The sequence below is a fragment of the Thermobia domestica genome, chromosome 5, assembly GCF_964235325.1.
Source record: "Thermobia domestica chromosome 5, izTheDome1.hap1.1, whole genome shotgun sequence".
NCBI classification, from domain to species: domain Eukaryota; kingdom Metazoa; phylum Arthropoda; class Insecta; order Zygentoma; family Lepismatidae; genus Thermobia; species Thermobia domestica.
The window spans coordinates 161,641,330-161,663,512 of NC_137458.1; the positions used below are offsets into that span (position 1 = coordinate 161,641,330).

The following is a 22,183-nucleotide window of genomic DNA, read 5'->3' on the forward strand; positions in this document are numbered from 1 at the left end:
CTACTCTGCAACGCACATGTCTTGCTCTTTGTGTTTCATGAAAATTAAGGCCATAAAAAATCAAACACCCTTAACATGGCGTATTTACCTGCACCTACCTTATAGAATTTGCTTCCTTTTACACATTTAAGAGTATAATTTTCGGAAAAAAATTTTAAATCACATATTCAATCATTGTTAATGAATTCATATGCCGAATTCCATTTCCCTAACGTGATATACTTTGTTCTTGAAAAAATGAATCCCGTTTAGCCTATCGTATTTTTTAAAAAATCCTTTCTTATTTCTTGTTTACATGAGTAAAGAAGTTCCCTGTTCACATTTTATGTTTGTAGCTACAGTTGTATGACCTTTATGTTGATAAATGTCACTTTTAATCCTTTATATAATAATATAGATACGAGAGGAAAACAATTCTAAACTACGTTACATTATAGTAATAACAAACTTTCCAAATTAGTGTAAAAGTAATCAGTAGAATTGTTAGAAACTCATCACGGAGAGCACTAATAATTGCCATAACGAAGAAGCAGGCTTGCACATACATACACCAAAGATTATATGAAGTCACGGGTTGCAATGTGGACCACAATTGTTGTCCGGAATATTTCATGGGCCTTTGAGATATAAAGATTAGTATTTTATTTCCGTGTACAGAGCTGAAGCGAATCAGGAGAGACAGATAAGAAAGTAGTCGCTCTCTTTTCAGTTTTCTTTACTTACACAGTATTGAAATACTGATAAAATTTGCTAAGAAGTACTAAATTAACCTTCCTGGCGTTACAAGGTATAAAAGGCTATGGCCAGCCAGATGGTTCTTGTTCATCTAGGTTATGTATGGCCAACGCATGGTTTTCAAGGGTTTCTTGATTGAAGTTCGCTACTTCTTAATTCAGCTAGCTCCCTAATTGCCTCGAGATGCTGGGTCAATACTGGAAAATTTTAGTGCTCGCATCAAGAATAGAACCAGGAATCATGCACACCAAAGTTTCTCATATTAACAATTTCGCTAAACAGGAACCAAATACTAATACTAATATCATCTTCTTTTTTAATGCTCTCTGTTCATACCCCCAGAAGAATCTCATTGTGTGGGTGCCTGTTCTTGATTTTCTGCCCACAAGCGTGTCTAGAAATAACCTAAGTATATTCGTTCCTACAATTAGTTACGGTTCAATAACGTTATTGCACGAATAACGTTCTTGCATCATAACGAAAATTGGTGCTGTGTTTCGTACCTTCTGAATTTAAATAAATATATTTTGTTACTGAAAGCTGTTTTCGTTATGTTATGATATGCGCCCCTGTTTCTATCTTGAATTAGGTATTACATACGCTCTATCAATTAAAGTAAGCCCTTAATGAATTCGCCCTTACTACTCGAAATGCCCCTTGTGTTTTCTGTGGTCAAATTTGTGTGGATATTTTTTTATTCCTGAAGTGTTTATTTATCCTCTCTTAAAATAGAATTAAATTTGAAGGAATAGTTTTGAATATTTATAATTTTTAATTACAGGTTATAAACGAAGCCTTTATTGAATTTAATTCTGTCGACTATGTTTATTTCACTGCAATGGATTTACTTTTACTAGTTTTCTACAACTATTGCAATAAAGATAGATTGTGCATAGATGACTGGTCCAGAAGACTATTAACTCCTGTTGGACTTCGAGACTTTTTTGGTAAATGTGGAACTAAGTAACGTTACTTACTCACTTGAAGAAAATCACATTAATATAACACTTCCTTGGTGTTACCTAAAGCTTAGATTAGTGCAAAGACCGTATTAATTCATATTAGTGAAAAAATTTTGAGAAATGTCTTCAAGTGTGTAAATTTTAGCTTTCGTGAAGTAAGTCCTAGAGTAAACCAGGAAACAAGTTAAGCAATTTCAGTAAACAAAAAGTATCATTTATTACTTCATAGTTGATTCATTTGCAAATCAGATGTTTAAAAAAAGAAAATATAATCTAAATTATATTTTTGAGAAAGGTAATATTAATATATTACAACTATTATTTCTTCTTTAATGATATTATTAATTTAATTATTACTATAATTTATGGATATTCATTTTGTTCATGACACACGTATGGCAGCAGACGGTTTTATAAATAGATTTGAAATTCATTTTAGAGATATAGTTAAGATAGTTTTGTAAATATAGCAATCAATCCAATGATGGTAGGTATTTTAGAAGTTTGATAAATACACGATAAATAAAAGAATGTTATATAATTAATGCAAAGAAAAATTGAAACTTCGAAGTGCTTCAGAACTTGACACTATGCTAGTTATATGAATTTAAACGTGCATGGTGTAACATAATAATACTAGCTAAAATAATATTTCACTGCAATCTTCAATTTTTTGCAAACGACTAAAAGGAATCATACTTTTTACCAGTTTATAAAGCAAATGATAGACATGACCTAAAAAACTTACTATCTTAATTTCTACTTTCAGTAAAAATATTCTAATAAATTATTCAGGACTGTATTCATTTTAATATAAATTATTGATTACATGATTTCAGTAGTCTCAATAACGTTGTATAAAAAACAAAACCACAACCTATCGGCTTCACAGAATAGACCAAGAAATGAAGTTCTTATTCTACATTAAATCTCCTTTTACACGGAAAATTTCTTGCTACAGGATCTGATTTCAAATGATTTCAGTTTACCGACAGGTAAAACATTTAGGTTGAAAATAGTAAAAACGTTTTCGAATACTTAAATGGTTTAGACAAGTACATCACAGAAGGGTCTTTGCATTCTTAACATCTTACGAACAATTTATCAGAATTTATACTTGATGTCGCTATCCTTATGTACGATGACAATATAAAATTATACAAGGTTATAAGATATTATAATGGTGAAGCAAGTCTTTAAAATTATTTAGATGGTACTAATCTAAACTAATAAAACTAAAAGATACGTTAATGCAAATGAAACAAAGGCAATGTAGCACGAAAAATAAGCTACATTGTAACTGGATATTCTACAAATGATGAGAATCTAGAAAAAGTTTAAAAAAACGAAAGATTTACAAATAATGTTTGACGAGTAAGTTTCATTTGATAACATGCTAAATTAATATGTACTAGTAGTGCTACGAAAGTTTCAGGATTTCTTTTAATTCAACATGAGAATTTAAGAATATTCACGGGTATTTTCTTTCAGAAGATGTTAGTGAGCTCAAGATTAAAGTCTCCACATCTAGCGTGAAACTCTTTGATTTAAGTTCTTTTTTCAACGGTAGAACAAATACGAAAGAGCTTATTAAACACATCTAAAACTAGGTACGATTTTACCACTTATAGTCACGAAAAGTGGGCAAAATTATTAATAACTTTCTTATTGAAAAGTAACTGGTTATTACAAGTTCAAGTAGAAAACTATGAAAATAATAAATATCAGCATATATTCACTTCAAAACCAGCATATGTATGATAAAATATAAAGTCTGCTGGAAAATAGCACCATCAAATTGTAAAGGTGATTCCTTATGTTATATGAAAGGAAAACTTTCTAATAAGCATCGGTCGAAAAAACGCTTCCTTTCGGAGTTGTAAACAATCGAAAGTGCGAAATATCATTTTAAAATGTACTGTCTTGGGAAGACCTATCACAAGCAGTTCAAGGAATTTCAGAGAAATTAGTGTGTACTTAATCTAAATACTCATATTTCAGAATCCTCTAGTACCAACGCAAAGAAGTGTGTAGAGGAAGTTGGAGTGTGGTTATAAACTTTTAAGTACTAACTAGGTATTAAGCACAAAAAAAAAATCAAGTAGATGACTTTATAAAATAATTTCATATGATCATCGAAAGTGACTATCACATTTCCCTTTCATTTAACAGCTAGTGTCGTTTTCAAAATTTAGGTAACTACACACAACATACGTATTTTATTTTCAAAGAATTTGATAATTAAGTGAAATCAAATTTTGATATGTGATTTCGTAACGTTTTTAAGCAGATATTTACTAACTTGATTCTATTTAAGAATAAAATTTACGAAAATTCCTCATATTATAGAGTTTGACAATCATTTTTATCTGGAAATATTTATGATCTTAATTGACTCATAAAATGAATTCTAACGTATTCGGTCGTTAGAAAATACAAATGTGTGAGAACCAAAATGTTATCCTTCAACTGGAAGAGAATTAAATTCATGTCTCTGATATGTCTATGGTTTCGCTAGAATTGAATTACCAGAAAAATGAAATGGGAATTAAGCTTTTAGAAGTATACAAGAGAAAAATTCGTTTAAAATGCCACCAAAGTAGTTTGATATATCTGCAAAGTAACTCGTAGAATTGTTAGATTAACGAAAAATTATGAAATTGCAAACACAAGGAAGTGACCATATCAGTGGAACTTCAACAATAGAAGACAAACCTAAAATGCGGGAAACTAGGACTCGATTAGCTAAATATTGACTTGTGTGCTCGCAACTCAAACGTTGCGATCAATTTGCAACAAACGACTCTAAATGTAATTTGTGAAGTGACTAACATCGATAGTCAACAAGCGGGACACTTATTTTTCCCGCTATCTATTTTAGTAAACATCTATTGAAAAACACAAAAGAGCACAGTTGTAGTTATTACTGGTCATTAGGATTAAGAGACCTCAGTTATACACCCAGTATTCTTTCTACTTCACATTCTTCCATAACAACATTTAGCCTGCTAACTTGTTAATAAACGATCAATGAGAACTTTTTAGTAAATAAGTAATAATAATAATAATAATAATAATAATAATAATAATAATAATAATAATAATAATAATAATAATAATAATAATAATAATAATAATAATAATAGATCTCATCCTTCATAACTTCAATGTTACATAAGGACGCAAAGCCAGAATCTCTAACTCACATATTAAATTTCTCTATTTTGAAAAATCTTGTAAATATTTTAATGATCTTGATTAGTTTTCTTGTATTTTTCCTTCTTTGATTAAGTCATTTATCATTAAGTTGTAACTCTTTCTCGCTGATGTCTAATTGCTACACATTAATTTCATTAAGATCTCTCAGCAACCTCACGGAATATAATCAATCAACTGGATATTTTATGCAAAAAATCATTTCATGTTATTTAGTAAACTATCTTCCACGAACATTTTAAATTTAAAAAGATTATGTTAGTGAATAAAACAGGCAGCTACCTGGCAAAAAGTATATCAATATTCCTGTTGTTTCAAGTCCAGTATGTGTTTTCCCACTGTTTTACACTTGCAGATAATCAAAATTTAAATTTTATTTTACTATTTGCTTTTTCTTTCAATTTTATTTTATTTAAGTTTTGTTTTCTGCAATAATAGAAGAAAAAAGATGCCTCAAGTACCTAAGTAATAGAGTAATTGTTGTCAAAAGAGAGACCTGGGTTCAGTTCTCTGCTACTCAAAGGATAAGATTTTTGTTTCTCATATATATTTCTGCATTCTAACGACTAACTTGGTTAGAATTTCTCGCTCTTATGACCTAGAATTTCAAGATCATAAATATTTTCAGTTTGAAATGAATGTCAAATTCTAAGACAGAGATTTTTTTGTAACTTTTGTTCTTAGACAGGAGCAAGTTAGTAAATACTCATTTAAAAACGATATCAAGTTACATTTTAATGTCAAAATTTGATTTTACTTATACTTTATTATCAAAAACGTTTCTTTGAAGATAAAATATACTACGTTGTGTGTATTACCTGACCAGCGAACGAATGCGAGCGGTCGGTTTTGTAACTAAAATACAAACAACAGTGTTTCTAACCGGATTACTTGTAATTAATCTATCACAGTTTTTATTGTCCTGTTCGTAATAAATTACTTCATGCATATGTTCAAGTTAAGACAAACACACTTTCAAAAGTTATGTAAATTATTTCCAGAGCATTTTAAGGGACCTACAAAAAAAGTACATACACTCTTCATATTAATTTGGCAATAACTAGCGAATAAACTAACCTCAGTGTTGTACAAAGAAACGCTAAAAACTTCGCATTCGAGTGTAAGGAATTTCTACTTCTATTAACAAAACCTCGATGGCAACTGTGCCTTCACTTTTTAAAGCAAGTTCTATTGTGTAGGTTTGATATAAGACGTCTTCGAAATTGCGACCAATTTGGACCATGTGATCTCCTGTCGATTGTCTAAGCAGTGTCTTGAGTAACAAAATTCTTTTGCATTGAGATCATTTTCGGATGTGCAGCAAAAGTCCGGTTAGAGAGAAACTGTTCACCGCCACACTCCTAACCTCCTCCGAGGGAGACGGATCCGCCCCTGATTGAGATGGTACATAAATATAACTTTCTCTGATGTCTAACGTGTCATTATTTAGCATGGTTTGGTAATTTTAAAAATCCAATATTTCTGCCATATTCTGAAAACTTTATTTAAAAGAAATATACCCAATGTTACATTGGGAACGGTAGGGGAGCGATTAAAGTTTAACGTGGGGTGTCTGACTATTGAAAGTTCCTTATAACTCCAGTGAAATTCAGAAAAAATGAATTACGTATTAAATATTTTTTTTTAAAAAAAGAAAATATATAAAACACATTTTCAGGGTAACTCTTACAGGCATTGTGTTATTATAAAATTAATGCTACTTCTGAAACTGATTAGAGCGAATAGATATGTATTTGAATAACAAAACCACTTGTATAAGTTTTTCAAAGCATCAAGTTTGAGAAAAATGAAGTTTGTCTTCCACTGTTATCTCATTGTTCAAAGATACAGATGATGAAACAATTGGCTGGAAATCACGCGGCCGTTTCTTACATCAATTTATGAAGAAGAAGATGACTGCCAATGTTAGTTACTTAAGTTCAGTATTAATAATAATAATAATAATAATAATAATAATAATAATAATAATAATAATAATAATAATAATAATAATAATAATAATAATAATAAATAGTCACCCAACCGCTTGCAACCATATGTAGTACATTTTAATATTTAGACTTGAAATAAAAATTCAGCTGGTTAAATACGATTGTGTTTGTCTTTGCATTTCATATGTGGATAACAATACAGGGCTTTTCAAATAGAGGAGGGGGAGGGACAGGATTTATTAAACAAGACCTACATCTGATGCGATTGAACTATAGGCAACTTTTGCTTACGGGCTAAACTCAGTCCTCTGAAGTCAATCGACAAATGATTATGTATTACAGACACAAAGATAACACTACGCTCCCAAGTTTCAAAATTATATTGTTTGTGAAAACAGTTAGTAGAATTAATTCTTTGTCACTTGAGACCTAAAGTCTGAAAGAAATTCAGAGGGAGTTCAAGGGCAATTTCTGTACTCATAAATAAAATTTGTGAATTTTTTATGTGTTGAAGTAATGATACGTACGCTTACATTACCCATATGCTGATGTTTTATCAAAACTTTTACTCCACATTTATCCAAAAGGCTGGATTTCGATAATAATCCTAAAAGAAAGATACACTGTACTATGATTTTACAAGTCAATCCCGAAAGACGAGCTATCCAATCCTATAGACCTTTTAGAAAAACGAAGGAAAAATTTCTTCTTCACCTCCCTTTTTATGAAAGAGTTCACATTCAACGAAAAAATGAAATGAAATTTCTTTAGTTTAACGTCCTATGATTGTGCTCTTTATGCTAGAGGAGAAGATGATTAATGAAAGTGGAGGATTGTAAAATTAATTTTGGGGCTCTTACTGGGATTTCAACCCAGAACCACGTACCGCAAAGGCACATGCGCTAGCCAATAGACTAACGGAGAGGATTTTCACAGGTCTGTGTATCGGAATTCTTCCTTGGCTAAAACTCGAGAAAATAATTTATTTGTCAACAGATAAATTGGATATTTAGAAGAGTGCATACTAATTCCTGTGTAATTCGTTAAACCGCTCACGATAGATTCCGTAGTTTTCAAGTTATAGGATTTTAAAACGCAATATTTCACACTTTTAGAGAATTAAAACTTTCAAAGGAGGTATTTTCCGACCCTGTAAGTTTTGAGTGATTTAACATCATACGTAATAAGAAGGCGAATATATTTTACATGCATAGTTTGATCACACAAAATTCCTGATTTTGCCCTACTGGCTGATAGCAGTGGGGATGCGGTACTAATCCTAAGCTGCAGGTTCCAAAAATCTCTCGGTGTTACTATCGCGTCCATGCCAAAAACACTGTACAAGTAGAAGTAGCGAGTACCCTTATGTTTTATCGAATATTTTAAGTTTGTACTTTGTAGCAGGAGGATTATAACCCACAGAACGTCATTGAAACTTTTAGAGACTTAGGAAGTGCGGGACCTAATTGAGAACGAGATTCCGGAACCCGAAGTTCTAAGGTAACTTGCACACATAAACACACACACTTTCAGATATAGCTATGAAAGTGTACGCTTGAAAATACATGGGAGTTAAAAGACCAAACACATGCAGGCTGTATGTTAATATAAAACTTGTACATGTAAACCTACAAGTAACTAACAAAAATTCTATGTCACATCTGAAAAGTACGTTTAAATAGAAATAAAGATTTATTATTAAAGGAAGATTTATTATTTTCATATTTTCAGAAAAAAACATGAAAATTTAACTGCACTATTAGTAATAATTTATATTTTTTGAACTTCTAAAAATCACTTAACACTCATAAACCATAAATGAACATTTTATTATTACTTTTTATTATGAGAAAATTATTTTTTCCTTTCTTTCTCAGCAGAGTCTTTTTGAATTTTGTTTAAGTTCAAACTTCTGGCAATTTCAGATTTAATGTGCAAAATTGCCAAATTGTTTAAACGTTTTTGCTGAATTGATTATATCTCAAGTAACTTTCGATCAGTTTCCACTTGGAAAAAAATTCCTTTCATCAGATGCTACAGTCACTGGGATTGTCAAGAAAATCGTATATTGTTATGTGTTCTTGTCAGTATTTGACAAGCCGAGAGTAGATTGACTGTGTTGGAAGTAATCGGTCGAATCGGCTTAAATCCAGTCCTGGAGAATAGTTTTTTTTTAATAATTTTTGTTTTGTGTCCTTATGCAACGTCGTGGTTACGAAAGACAGAGATTACTGTTAACGTGAGATTCGAACTATGATCGGTACTTAAACCCGTTGCAGTGGGAACTGTATAGACCAGGGTTTCTCAATCTAGAGGTCGCGACCCCTAGGGATCGCGAAGATAAACGGAAGAAATAAATATAATTAAAATATAATACCAGAAAATATTTTTAAATATTAATTTGAATTTTGTTCAGATAGGGATATTTTTATTTGCATACATACTATTAAGAACAAAAGCCAACTAAATATTTTTAATAGGTGCAGAATTGTTTAAAATCAATTTAAATGAAAGAGATATGGACAACAATATGAGGTAACTCGAAGTGGCGGCCTCTTGATAATTAAAATACTCAATAGCTTATTTTAACGACTGTCCAAATTTTTTAAACCAAAATTAGAAATTACTTAATTTTCTTTATCACATGACCCAAAATTAAGAGAGTTATGGAGTTTTAAAAATTTCAAACGGCCTCCATTTTGAAACAGTATGACAATTCTATGTTCGTAATATGAATGAACTGACCAAAATTTGGTTTTAATCCAGGGAAGTTACTGTACCCACTATATACAAGAAATGGATTCTATTATTATAGAAATAGATGGATATTGTGAGATCTCCGCAATAGATATATTAAAGATCCCACAGAAGCTTATTACAAACCAGAAATTATAAGGTGACCGCTGGCAACAGGATGTGATAGAATGGGGGTTGTGATAGGAATTAGGTTGAGAAACACTGGTATAAACGTGGAGTGCACTTAGCGCCCGTAGATTTAGCGCCCACATATAATATCGTATACTTAGCGCCCAGAAAATATTTGATGCTTATCAGTGTGCTAGGGTTGACCAAAGAGAGAACTAGTTTATATGTATAAATGTAGTTTCGTACTCAAATCATCTATCCCATCCCCTCTCTTTTGACGACTAAAGAACAAAAATTTTTCACTTGAAAGATCCTGCTATACTTCCTGCACAATTGTCATGTCACTTTTAAAACCCCTTAGGCAAGTTGAAAGAAATGTGTTGTTTTCTTCCTCTTCTGTTCATCACCGTCGGCTCTAACACTCTGACTTTTCATGTACATCTGTAATTACGTACAATTTAATTACGACTTAAGAGCATTACCATATCACCTATGAGATTTTCATATATGGATGTGAATTCATGTGCCAGCGTTATTTTAAGATTTATATAGTTTTAAATAATAATAATTTCACGCACCTTAATGCAAATACTACTGCATGGAAAACAGCAATTATTTATGCACATTGCATAACTTCATTTCCTATCGTAAATACAGGGTGTCAAAAAATTCAAATGCCAAAATTTGCTGGGTAATTCTTTATATCAAGTGAAAATAAAACGTTCTAATGAACATGTGTCAAGTGTTATAAGCCGCCCTAAACGCAATCAATCACATTTTAAACCCTAGTTTAAAAATAATGGAACATATCGTAAGTAGTTAAAGAAATTCGGCAAGAACTAGTATTTCCTCTATCTAAATATCCATACAAGGATACACTTTTAACCCCAGGACCACGGGCGGCGATTAGGGGGGGGCAAAGAGGGGCAGTTGCCCCTCCACTTTTTGAAATGACCCATTAATGTATATAGTTTCATTTGGAAATATAAAGTTTTGTATGTATTATTGGTTCATAGAATACAAATAGTGTCATAAAATATTTGCCGTTCCATGAATACGTATTGGTTTTTACGCGTTTTGCGTTTTAAAAATGCCACTAAAAATGGCCCAAAAATTAAGCTGTTGGAGCGAGACAATTCGAGCGTACTTTCATTTCATCTTACAATGGCTCGATATGTTAGTAAGCCGCTCTGGATCTAATTGAGATATCATTTCGCAAGAAAAGAAGTACTTCACGAGTTATTCTTTAATTGCACAAAAATTGACAGTTCCTAAAACAGTTCTTTTCTTGAAAAATTGACAGTTCTTTTCTTCTTTCTTATAGTAAGGAATATTTTGATTTGATTTTTTTCAGTTTAACATCCTGTTCAGCAGCGAAGCTATATGAGACGTGAACTTAATGATTAACGTAGAGTCCGAACCACGTGAGCTCCCTCCGGGAATTGAACCCAGGTCTCCCACGTCAAAGGTGCGTACGTTAACCGCTTAGCCACGAAGGAGTTCAGTAAGGAATATATAATTTTGCAGTATAATATACGAGTTTAGGGGTGTACATATACAGTTTTGTTATACAATTACATTTAGTAAATTCAACATAATTCTAGGTTTTAGGATCATTTTGTGTAACTGGAATGTGGAGGGACTAAGTATTGTTGAGTTTTGATGTATTCCAAGAAAATGAAAACTGTATCTAATGGCAACGAACATGTTTCGGGAAGCTGCAAAAGTATTTCTTTGAATGTCGTAGCATATGCTTGTAGTATTCACTGTCTTTCTAAGAGTAATAACACATATAATAACATGCGTGGAATTAAAAATATAAGTTGTTCATTAATTTCCAGTTTCAATATAACTTTTGCAGAACAAGCCTTATTATCCATTACTATGATTATTTGATTAATATTATCCTTTCTATTTATTTGTTTTGCAAATTTGTTTTTAAATAGGTCCCTAATCTGATCACACAATTTTCCAGACAGAATTTTAAGATGCATGATTTTATGATTTTTTAATTTCATGAGCAAGGAATCAGATCTCTTCTTACACCTTCGTTGTATAAGAGTACAAAGAGTTAGTATCTTGTGTTGCTCTTGTCAATTTACGTAACAAAATATGAAACAAGATATACGGTATTTTAACTGAAAAAGATAGTTATACAGTTATACAGCCTTTAGTCTATATAACAGCCTCCTAATAGTTATACAGCCTTTAGTCTATATAACAGCCTCCTAATAGTTATACAGCCTTTAGTCTAACAAAGTGTTACAAGCAACCAGGAAAAGTAACATTCACATACAAATACTGTATTCAGATCATGTCTTGCCTCCCCACTTTTAACGTCCAACCGCCGCCTCTACCTAGGACTACCAGGTGGGTCCATTGCACTCGTACGCATACTTTCTTTAATAATTACTAAGGCTTAGTAAGTATTGAGATGTATGACATTTCCCTGGTTGGGTTCTTGTATTATGTTATTTAAGTTTTTTTTTTTCATTTCCGTGAGTTAAGTGATAGTTTTTAAAATTTATAGCATTGGGTACCGAGTGGGTCCATTAAACTCGAGCCTTAATGAAGAAATATGAGGATAGATTCAGAATAGATTGAGATTGTGGCTCGGAGTGAACGTTTTGATAATCTTCTAACTGTCCCAATGAAGTCAGATATAACATATTGCAACTTTATGTGTTATTATTTAGTTTGATTGATTTAATTATTTGCAATTTTGCTTATTTTAGTAGCAGCTTTTCTTTATTTATTCACTTATATAAGTCCATTGTCAGAAGCATAATAGTTGCTTTTGTCTATCAAACTGTACTAATTTTTCCATTGTATGCAGTTGCGTATCCAGGGGGAGCTTCCCGGGATATGAACTCCCAAGAACCAAAATTTTAAAAAGTTACTAGAATAAAATCTAAATTTGCGCTTTCAGTCTCCACATTAACAAAAAAGTTTTCCGGAGTAGGACACTGACCCCCCCCCCCGAATAGAAATCATGGCTTTGCCACTGATTGTATGTAAAGTTTTGTTTATTGTGTCACTATTGATGGTAGAGGAGGAATATTTTTGATAAATCAATAAACAATGAAGAAATTGATTCCCGACAGACGATAAGATATTAGCAGACTTATATACAAATGCAACTGAGGTTTCTTGTTCAGGTACCGATATTGAAATGAGACGTTGAGTAGTTTTCTTATCCGGAGGATTGGTTAGAATTTTGAAGCGTAGCACCTATAGCTAATGCAAAAGCACGTGCTAATGCAAAAAGCAAAACTCCCGGAGAAAAGCGATCCTACATGGGCTGCCTTATGTTTTGATGACAACATCGGCGCTATTAGAATACCTGATGATGAACTGTTCCTAATTTGTGAAGTTGCAGATTCTTCACACACTCTGCAATATAATTTTATTCTTACATATAATATGACTGTAGACGAACAATTTCTCATTTTTTGGGTGCGCTGTCTCTTTTGACAATATATACCCAGTAAAATCACCCATTGCAAAACACAATGCACTACTATCCTGAAGTGGTCACTTCTAGAGCGGAGGAAAAACTCAAAGTTATCATATATTACAACACAACAAAATCACACGTTCACACTAACAATCATATGGCTCGCTGTTAGATTACAAAACAATGAACAAAATGGCCTATGACAGTATTTTACATAACTGATGTAAGTGGACTCAACACTTATGGTATTGTGTCATCAAAGCGTAATTTCAAACGAGAAACAGACATTAAAAAAGTTTGAAATGCCGTAAATTCTTCATTTCGTCTGGCTAGCAGTTCGCCAACGTTGAGAAAAAATCATGGAGAATGGAAGCTTCCCTGCATACTGAAGAGGAACAGTCTAAGAAATTCTCTCCAGCAAAGAGGGAGCACAAAACAAGAACTTTCTGCTACAAATGCAAGCTACATGAATGTACTGACATGTAACATTTTCGAAGTGTAACACTCCGATTTTGATAAAATTTGGCAGGTAGATATTACATGCGGAAAACTGTTTTAAGGGGTAAAAGCCTCCACCCAAAATTTGGAGAAATTTGAGGTCTGAAAGACAAGAAGTTAGCCGGAGTGAATGAAATTGAGCACAGATATTATAAACGTTAAATGATGGAATATGTGTTTCGTATTTTCCTGGGAAAAATGGTTGGGTTGGGCACAGACCCTTCAAACCTTTGATCTCGAAATATCAAAAGCGCTAATAACAGTACGTCAAAAATGCCTACTGAACATGGAGAATTGCAACGAAACTATGTTTACATTTCATCACGACTTATCAAAGTGCTAATTAGTGTAGTGAAAAGTACCTAAAAAGACATGGAGAATTGTAAAACAATTACCTATGACTAATTAATTTTTAAATTTTGTTACGCAGAAATAAGTTTTCTTCTTGCAAATTTCAATATTATACTTCTGAATAGTAGTGTTTTACTTCATAATAAAACCTTCCTTTTGCAAAATAATAATAATAATAATAATAATAATAATAATAATAATAATAATAATAATAATAATAATAATAATAATAATAATAATAATAATAATAATAATAAATAAAAATAATAAATAAATAAATAGGTTTGTATTTAGTTTTATGTCCCATGGTTTTGCCAGGTAGGCTAAAGAATACTTGAATTTACTGATTATAGTGGAATCCGAACCTCTTTGGTCATTCAATGCTCTCCCACCAGGGATCGAATCTTGAATTTCATACGCCAAAGGCTTGCGTTCTTGCCACTAGACCAGCGAGGAGGGATAAAACAAACACATATAGGAATATGTAAATTAAACTCACAACCAGACGTGGCTAGTGAGGGAAGTCGTAAGCCAAAGCGTTCCAGACAAGTCACACGAACACGAAGTACATACTGCAGCACTTGGGATTGGCGAATTTTTACAGGGAGAATGAGAAAGTCCGATTTCTATGGAATGGTGGACGGATTTGTTTTCCTTCTCTCTGACAAGGGTCAGAAGTGATGGATTACTTACAGCAAATCGTACCAGAAGAAACTGAAGAATTCCTAATTTATTTTGATCAACATTACGCATCAGGTAGTATCTGGAGTATGCGACTTTCATCTTACGGTGATCTTACGATTCAATTTCTTTGCTAGCCTCTTGTTTCCTCGCAACATACCCATTCATATAGCAAAATTACAGAAAGAGACACGAAAGAGTAAATTGATAGAAGCTTCGAATTTGAAATTCCAAAAGGTTGAACCTGTCCATCCTTCCTTGTGGATGGACATTACAAAAGGATGAGGCCATGGTTTCAACTGCATCGAACAAGAGCAGCGAGATGAATTACCGAAGAAGAGGGTGAAATGGAAGACGACTAGCCTTCAAAGGCGCTTGTTCAACTTAATGATGGATTATTCTCAAAGAAACACCATACTCGTTCAATATCTGATTGGAATTGATTACTGCATAAGGCTGTAACTTTAGGGTATAATGTGTACAATAAGGTTCTTAGAGCGATTAACTTATTGGTTCGTAAAGCAACGTTCTTTTTATTATAGAACGTCACGTTGTTTTTCAGTGCTTGTAGTGTATGATATCAATTGCTTAACTATATAGATCTATATTACGCATAAAGCTGTGAAATATGTATCAGACTTAATGCGGATAGCTTGTTAGATTTTTTTTCTGAAACTGTGTAATACCATATGATAATATGACTTTTTCTTTTTTAGTATCAAACCCGATGTTGTTATATAGTCAGAGTTATCATATGACAGGTTTTTACCGGGACAGTCCCGGTTTGGAAGCTCTTGAAATGAAATAAAATCTTTGGATTTTACATCCCACAATTAAAGAGATAGGAGTAGGATAGAGGAGACGGTGATTGTGAGAATGAATGAAATGGTGTAATGAAGAAAGTGAGAGGAAACGAGAGAACCCCGAGTTTATCCATGCATGCAGCGTCTGACTACCACAAAGCCCATTTGACGCAAGATGGGATCGAACTAGGGACCCCATGAACCAGATGTAAGTGTTTCTACCACTGAACTACCGTGGCCTCCATGAAGACTCTTATCCCGGTGTTTCGCCAATTTACATTTTGTCCCGGTTTTCAGTAGTGAGGATATGTTCACCGTTATTTGTATGCCTTATCCTCATAAGCTACATATGTAATCTTAGTTTATAGTAGGCCTACATTTAAATATTGTAGAGCATTGCATACCACGGAGTACAGTTACATACATGCATACATACACACACACACACACATATATATATATATATATATATATATATATATATATATATATATATATATATATATATATATATATATATATATAACTACGTTTCTGCGTTTCACCCTTTCCCCCGGAGGTTATGATTCATTGAAGCGTCATAATCAGTGCTAGGCCTATTGGCTGGTCTCTCTGTCTCTCTCTCGCTCTCTCTCTCTCTCTCCCTCTTCATAACAGTTTTACTTAGTGGACGCTAAGTACACGGAACATGGATGTAAGAAAATAACAGGAATTAACGACCTGTGGAAAGAGTGGTAAAATGAACTGGACATCCCTGATTGTGAGATAAAATCAATATAAAATTCCTTCTGTGAGCCAGAAACACTGGGCGCTAAGTCTACGGGCGCTACATGCACGGAACCGGTATAAACCATCTATAAGATCAACCTTCACAGTATGGGCCTTTCCACACCATATTATCTCATCTTCATAGAATAGGATTGTAAGACCATATCACCAGTCCTATGGTTTGGGGGAACATGTGAGATAAATTTGAGGGAGTGCATATATAGCAAAGTGGATGGGCAGTTTGATTTGCAGCAAAGAGGACCAGAATCGAATTCTAGAGGGAAAAGAAGCATACATTTTCTTTCAAAGTTCCGAAAGGCGTTTCACCAACAAGTAGTAGTAATTCTTAAGCTCCTAAGAAAATATGTCCTGTTTCAAGATTTATAATTGCTTCATTATTTATTTACGTATAATAATAACAATTATTATTATTATTAACGAAAAGTATCGTGAAATATGATCTAAAAGTTGGGATGAATTTGCTTGTTGCCTTTAAGTGATGTTGACCAAAAACAATAGACCGCGTTAAAAAGCCTGAAAGGAAACATACGCAATATTTCATTTAAAAAGAGGGAGGTAGTGTTTAGGAAAGTTATTACTAACCTTCTTCTTGAAATGATGTGAATCACTTCTTTTCCCTCTGACTAACTTCAACTCTAAACAATAGGAATATCTCTCTGATCTCAAAGAAAACACAATTTATGTGTTTCATAAAATCGTAGTTTTTCTACAAATTTTCGTGAAACATATGTGTTTAACGTCGGTAGAAGTAAGGTTAATTCACTTTCTCATTATTCATCAATTTGAACTAGGGTAAGCCTCAACGTGGGTTACCTCAAAAGTCATGACGATTAGTATCTTTTACGAGAATGGCAACTGAGTAAGAAATTCTGAAATATACAAATGGAATTTTAACATATGTGTAAACATTATACGTAGGAACTTAGATGAATGTACATATTCCCATCAGAATATAGCACGAGAAAAATGAGTACAATGAATCGATTGTTGCATATGTATTTTACCTCAATCTACAACATTACTAACCATTACTAATACAATTATAATTATGTTCGGGTACTTTCTATCTCCATCGCGTGAGATTTTCCATATACACACAGCAACAATTGTACTTTCGAAATGTTGTAATTTATGGTAAAACACATGTAAAACAAAACGATTCGTTATACTTCTTTGTCTCGTGATATACCCTGATGGGATGTGTATGTGCATCCAACTTCCTACATGCAATGTATACACATGTACTAGTCTTCCATTTGAATATTTCAAAATGTGTCATTTCGACCTCATTTTCGTAATATATATATAATATATAATATATATACCTAGGTATGTATGTATAGTTGCCATGATTTTTGCGGTATCATCACGTATGTCAAATTGCTGCAAAATCCAATACTTACTATCGAGAGTTGCTGAAGAACATAATTTTTAAATCGAAGGGATGGTGATGTTAAATCACATGTTCAAAATTGGCTCATTTCAATCCCATACCAGCGGATTGCAGGAAAGCCTGATATCATATTGTATAAAATCATTTTTTAAAAATAAATATAGCGAAATATATTTTTACATGGGGGAGGGTTAATTCAACCCTCGTTTTTCGCTAATTTTAACCCTTAGCAGTAGAGATTGTGAGAAAATCTTAAAGAAAAAAAAACACCATACTAGTCGAATTAAGATAATTTGTAATAAAATTATAATGAAATATTTTTCTTAAATTGTGGAAACATGGAGGGTCAATTTATCTTTTCACTTTTGACAAAATTCAGCAAATAATGGAAATGGTTGGAAAGTCCTAAAGAAACTATATAGGACTACATTATGTAAAATCTGAATACTTTTACGTAGGCTTACTGGATTGTCGTTTAGTTATTACATTAAGTATTTGTGCAAACTTGCAGCGCGGGGTTGATTTTATCCATTTCTTTTTCTGGTAAAGAGACAAGTATTTCTAATGGTACAGTGCATTGAAGAAAAATCTAACTTATGGAAATCTATCCTCACTTGCAGAGATTTGACTACCTCTCTACGAAGTCAATTTTAATTTTTTTAACAGAATTTATGTTCTAAAATAATGTGTATATAGAAAAATGGTTTAATTCACTTTTACAATGAAGTAAGTAATTTTATATGATTGATATATAACTGCAAAATAGATAATAGTCATAATGATAATAGTTTTAGTATTAACTATATTTGTAATAGCATTGTGGCAACTACTGCACTGTCACAGCTCTGTGTGTTGGTGCCGAGTTTCAGAACTAAAGAAGTGAATGAAAGAAGTACAGTCTGCAGCAAAAAACCTGCAACATGAGCATGTAAGTTTATTGTGAAACGACGAAGTCTTTTGCTCCAAAATAAGTGTGCAGGGGAGGACGCCGAGGTTTCTCCTGGCGTGATTCGTGTCACTTAGACATTATGTTGATTCTCTGCGCTGTTAGGCGTAGTTTCACAATAAATTTACATGCCCATGTTTCAGGTTTTTTGCTGCAGACTGTACAAGTCCTCAACAGCACAAGTCCCAAAAAGCACAAGTCTTAAACGGCATAAGTTCCAAACTACAAAAGTCCTAAACTGCAAAAGACCTAATTTAGGACTTGTGTCGTTCAGATCTTATGAACATACCTATTCTCATTTATAATACAATAATTAAAGTAAACTTTGATTTCTTTGCTTATTGCCGATAACATATCAAACAAGTAATAAATCCAGTAATATTGGAGAATTAAGACTTATTTTATGAATGTCTCTCTCTAGACTATGTTCTTGATGAAGAAAAGCTTTGGTTTGACCGCGAAGAAAGCAAGTATCAAAAAATGTTACGACTTGAAGAGCAAAAACATTTTGTGAGACCAGATGATTTCGTAAATGGACGCATTCCAGTATTTTCTTATGAAGGAATCACTGAGGTAGATAAAATTTATTTAACATGTATATGATTACAATTATGATATTTCACAATGTTTGTAAAAAAAAATCAGTAAATATACAAGAATCTGCTATGTTAATTCTCAAGTAGTTAATAATACAGGATAGCGCATATGAAAATAGTCCGGGGTGGCAATACCGGATACCGGCCGAAGATGGGTTTTGTTTTATGCAGTTCAGCTAAGATACGGGTATTATTTGTATGCACCTTCTGCTTTAAGCTCCCTAAAATAAAAAACAGGGGGACAAATTTGGAAACAAGGGGGCTACAACCCTTGCTTACTGTGCGCTCTTCTATAAAGGGAGCATGTGGCAACAAGAGGTATTCGTTCGAAGTGAGGCATATAGCTCCATCTTGTTGGAAGTACGAGTATAGTCTTTCTTGCAATGTCAGTCCGTCTTAAAACTGTGCAAGAAGCCACGATAAACTTCACTACTCACGTTTGATTCAAAGAATGCTGAACCACAGGGCATCTATGGTTGGGGAACGGGAGGAACGTCTCCCCAATATGTTGTTTAGGGCAGCAAATGGATGAGGGTTGAAAATACTGGTATGGAAGAAGTAAAGAAATAGGAAAAACAGAATTTGTCAGATAACAATCTTGTGTTGACTGAAGTTGAATATAGCTAGGAAAGAAATAGAAGACAACAAGATGGGTACTGTAAGTTAAGAGATGGAGAAGTAAAGTAATTGAGTTGAGAGGAAATAGACATAGGAACTAACTAGTAGCTGAGCACTTCAAACTTTGCGACTAAAGGTATAGTATCATGACTGTAGCACAGCTAGGAAGCATAGGTTATAGAAGAAACTTTGGAAATGGGAACAAGGTCGCAATGAACGATGTATGATAATGTACAGAAAGTTGAACTACGAACTAAAAAGGGAAGTAGAGAGACAAGGAAATATACAATAAACGTAAAGGTGACAGAAGGAATTTTGAAGGTTAGAGAAGTTTGAATAATGTACATGAAAGTAAATTCAATGAAAATAGAAAGATAGCGAGGGAAAACCACTACGCCAATATGAAAAATAAGGATGGAAATAAGCGAAATGCAGCTTGTGGCAGATTGAAAGAATACTTTGAGATGTATGGCAGAAAAGAAAATAAACTATGTATTTCGGGCATTAAAAAAGAAAACTAAGTAAACGAGAATGGCAAGAAGTTGAGATGATAAGGGACACGTTCACGAACATATATCAAAACAAGGAATGTAATGGTATACAGTAGCGTAGCGTGATATTCCGAAAGGGGGATGCCAAAGTTAGTCATTTGTGCGATATAGTACTACTGCAAGCAGAAATACATAGCTATTCGGAATGGAAATATAGGGTTATACAAAATTTAGGAGGAAGCTCCCCTAATTGGAGGTCTAGTGGGGCATAGAGAAGCGAATGCGTGAATTACGTTAGAATTTAATAACCAATTGTCTCAGCTCCCTCTTGCCACTACCATTGTGACGAGAAAACTAGGCTCCACTTTTGTATGAACATTGTTTCCAGTATCGTTCCCTTCATTTCTTTCTCGTGGGCGGCTTTTCTCTCCACATACCACACGTCAATCTCGTTCTTTCAAAAAAAAAAAAATATATATATATATATATATATATATATATATATATATATATATATATATATATATATATATATATCGCCCCTAGAAATTTGTCATCTTGGGTCCGGAACTCAGATGCCCGTTCGTGAATATGGGCCTGAGTGTATATATCATTTGAAGATGTAAATACAAAGCACTTAAACCAACTCTGGGGGCCTGTTTCTGTATCCAGATACTGAAGTCAAGGGCGCAAATCTGTCTTCAACGTTCGTGGGATGGGTAAGACTGTTCCCATAATCGTTTCCTTTTTTTAACGATGTTCAAAATATTTATGAAGTTGAAAAAAATGCTGTGGAGGATTAGGGGAGCATAGTTATCTATAACATCGGCAGGAGGGCACATTTTAAGGCTTATTGTGGGGGGAGGGGAGAAGAGACTCATATTACAGTAGATGAATCAGATTTCTGAGGTAAACCTGTTGTACTCGTATATTATATACCAAATGATGTAGATGAAATAGTGGTACATATCATTATTACAACTCAGTGCCGTGAGCACATTCTGAAATTTGAATATATGCATAATAATAATTGACATTTTTCTACTTACGCATCCACAATGATCCACATTAAAATTTTAGGACATTTGTTTTATAACAATACAAATAATGACTTCCCCAAAACTATGAAAGAAAATCAATCAGGCCTATATTTGGAGCAACAATACTCTTATCTGAGCAAAATTATGATTACCACAATAGCATTATAGGAATTGTTACAGGAATTAAACAAATAGTTGAAAATAGACTACTAATAATTAATGACAATGAAATATTAAAGAATACGATTCTTTTTTAAAAAATGAAACAAGTCAAAGAACATCAGTTTCTTTTGTGGCAGTCGGATAGAAATCATCATCATCACAATCTCAAATCGGATTATTGGAGGGGGGACAAGATTGTAGGGAACATGTTAACCTTATATCCCCGAGATTTGTGCCAGTGACTGAAGGGCCCTGGCACGATCTTTGCGAGTGACGGGGAGTGGTGGCTCTCTTGTCCTACCAGATCGGTGACCGTAATTCTACAGAATGCTTTAAATTTATGCCTGTGTCTGTGAGCTCCTTTACGATGAAGATTACAATTACGATGCATTTAGTTACGATTAAGGCATAACTATTTTAATACTATTATTTACATAACCGGCATACTTCAAAAATGCGTTGAACTAACCATTTCCGTTTTGTTCTATTTCCTTTATATTAGGGCTCGTACGTTCTGTTCAGAAACTATAGCTTAGTTCAAAATATATACAGTTGGAAATACTTGAATATGCCAGCGTATATCTAAAGCAAAGGTAGCGTTGCAAGGGATGAGGAGGAGTGAGAAGGG

At 33.2% G+C, this 22,183-nt stretch overlaps 1 protein-coding gene across 1 annotated transcript in view; it reads left to right on the forward strand.

The window, feature by feature from the left end:
• LOC145686221 (uncharacterized) overlaps positions 1-22,183 on the forward strand; it is a 307,734-nt gene that overhangs the window by 206,708 nt on the left and 78,843 nt on the right. Inside the window, exons 13-14 of the mRNA XM_081759284.1 lie at positions 1,517-1,682; positions 19,070-19,221. Of these exons, the coding sequence (XP_081615410.1) occupies positions 1,517-1,682; positions 19,070-19,221 (318 nt within the window). The remainder of the gene's footprint in view (positions 1-1,516; positions 1,683-19,069; positions 19,222-22,183) is intronic.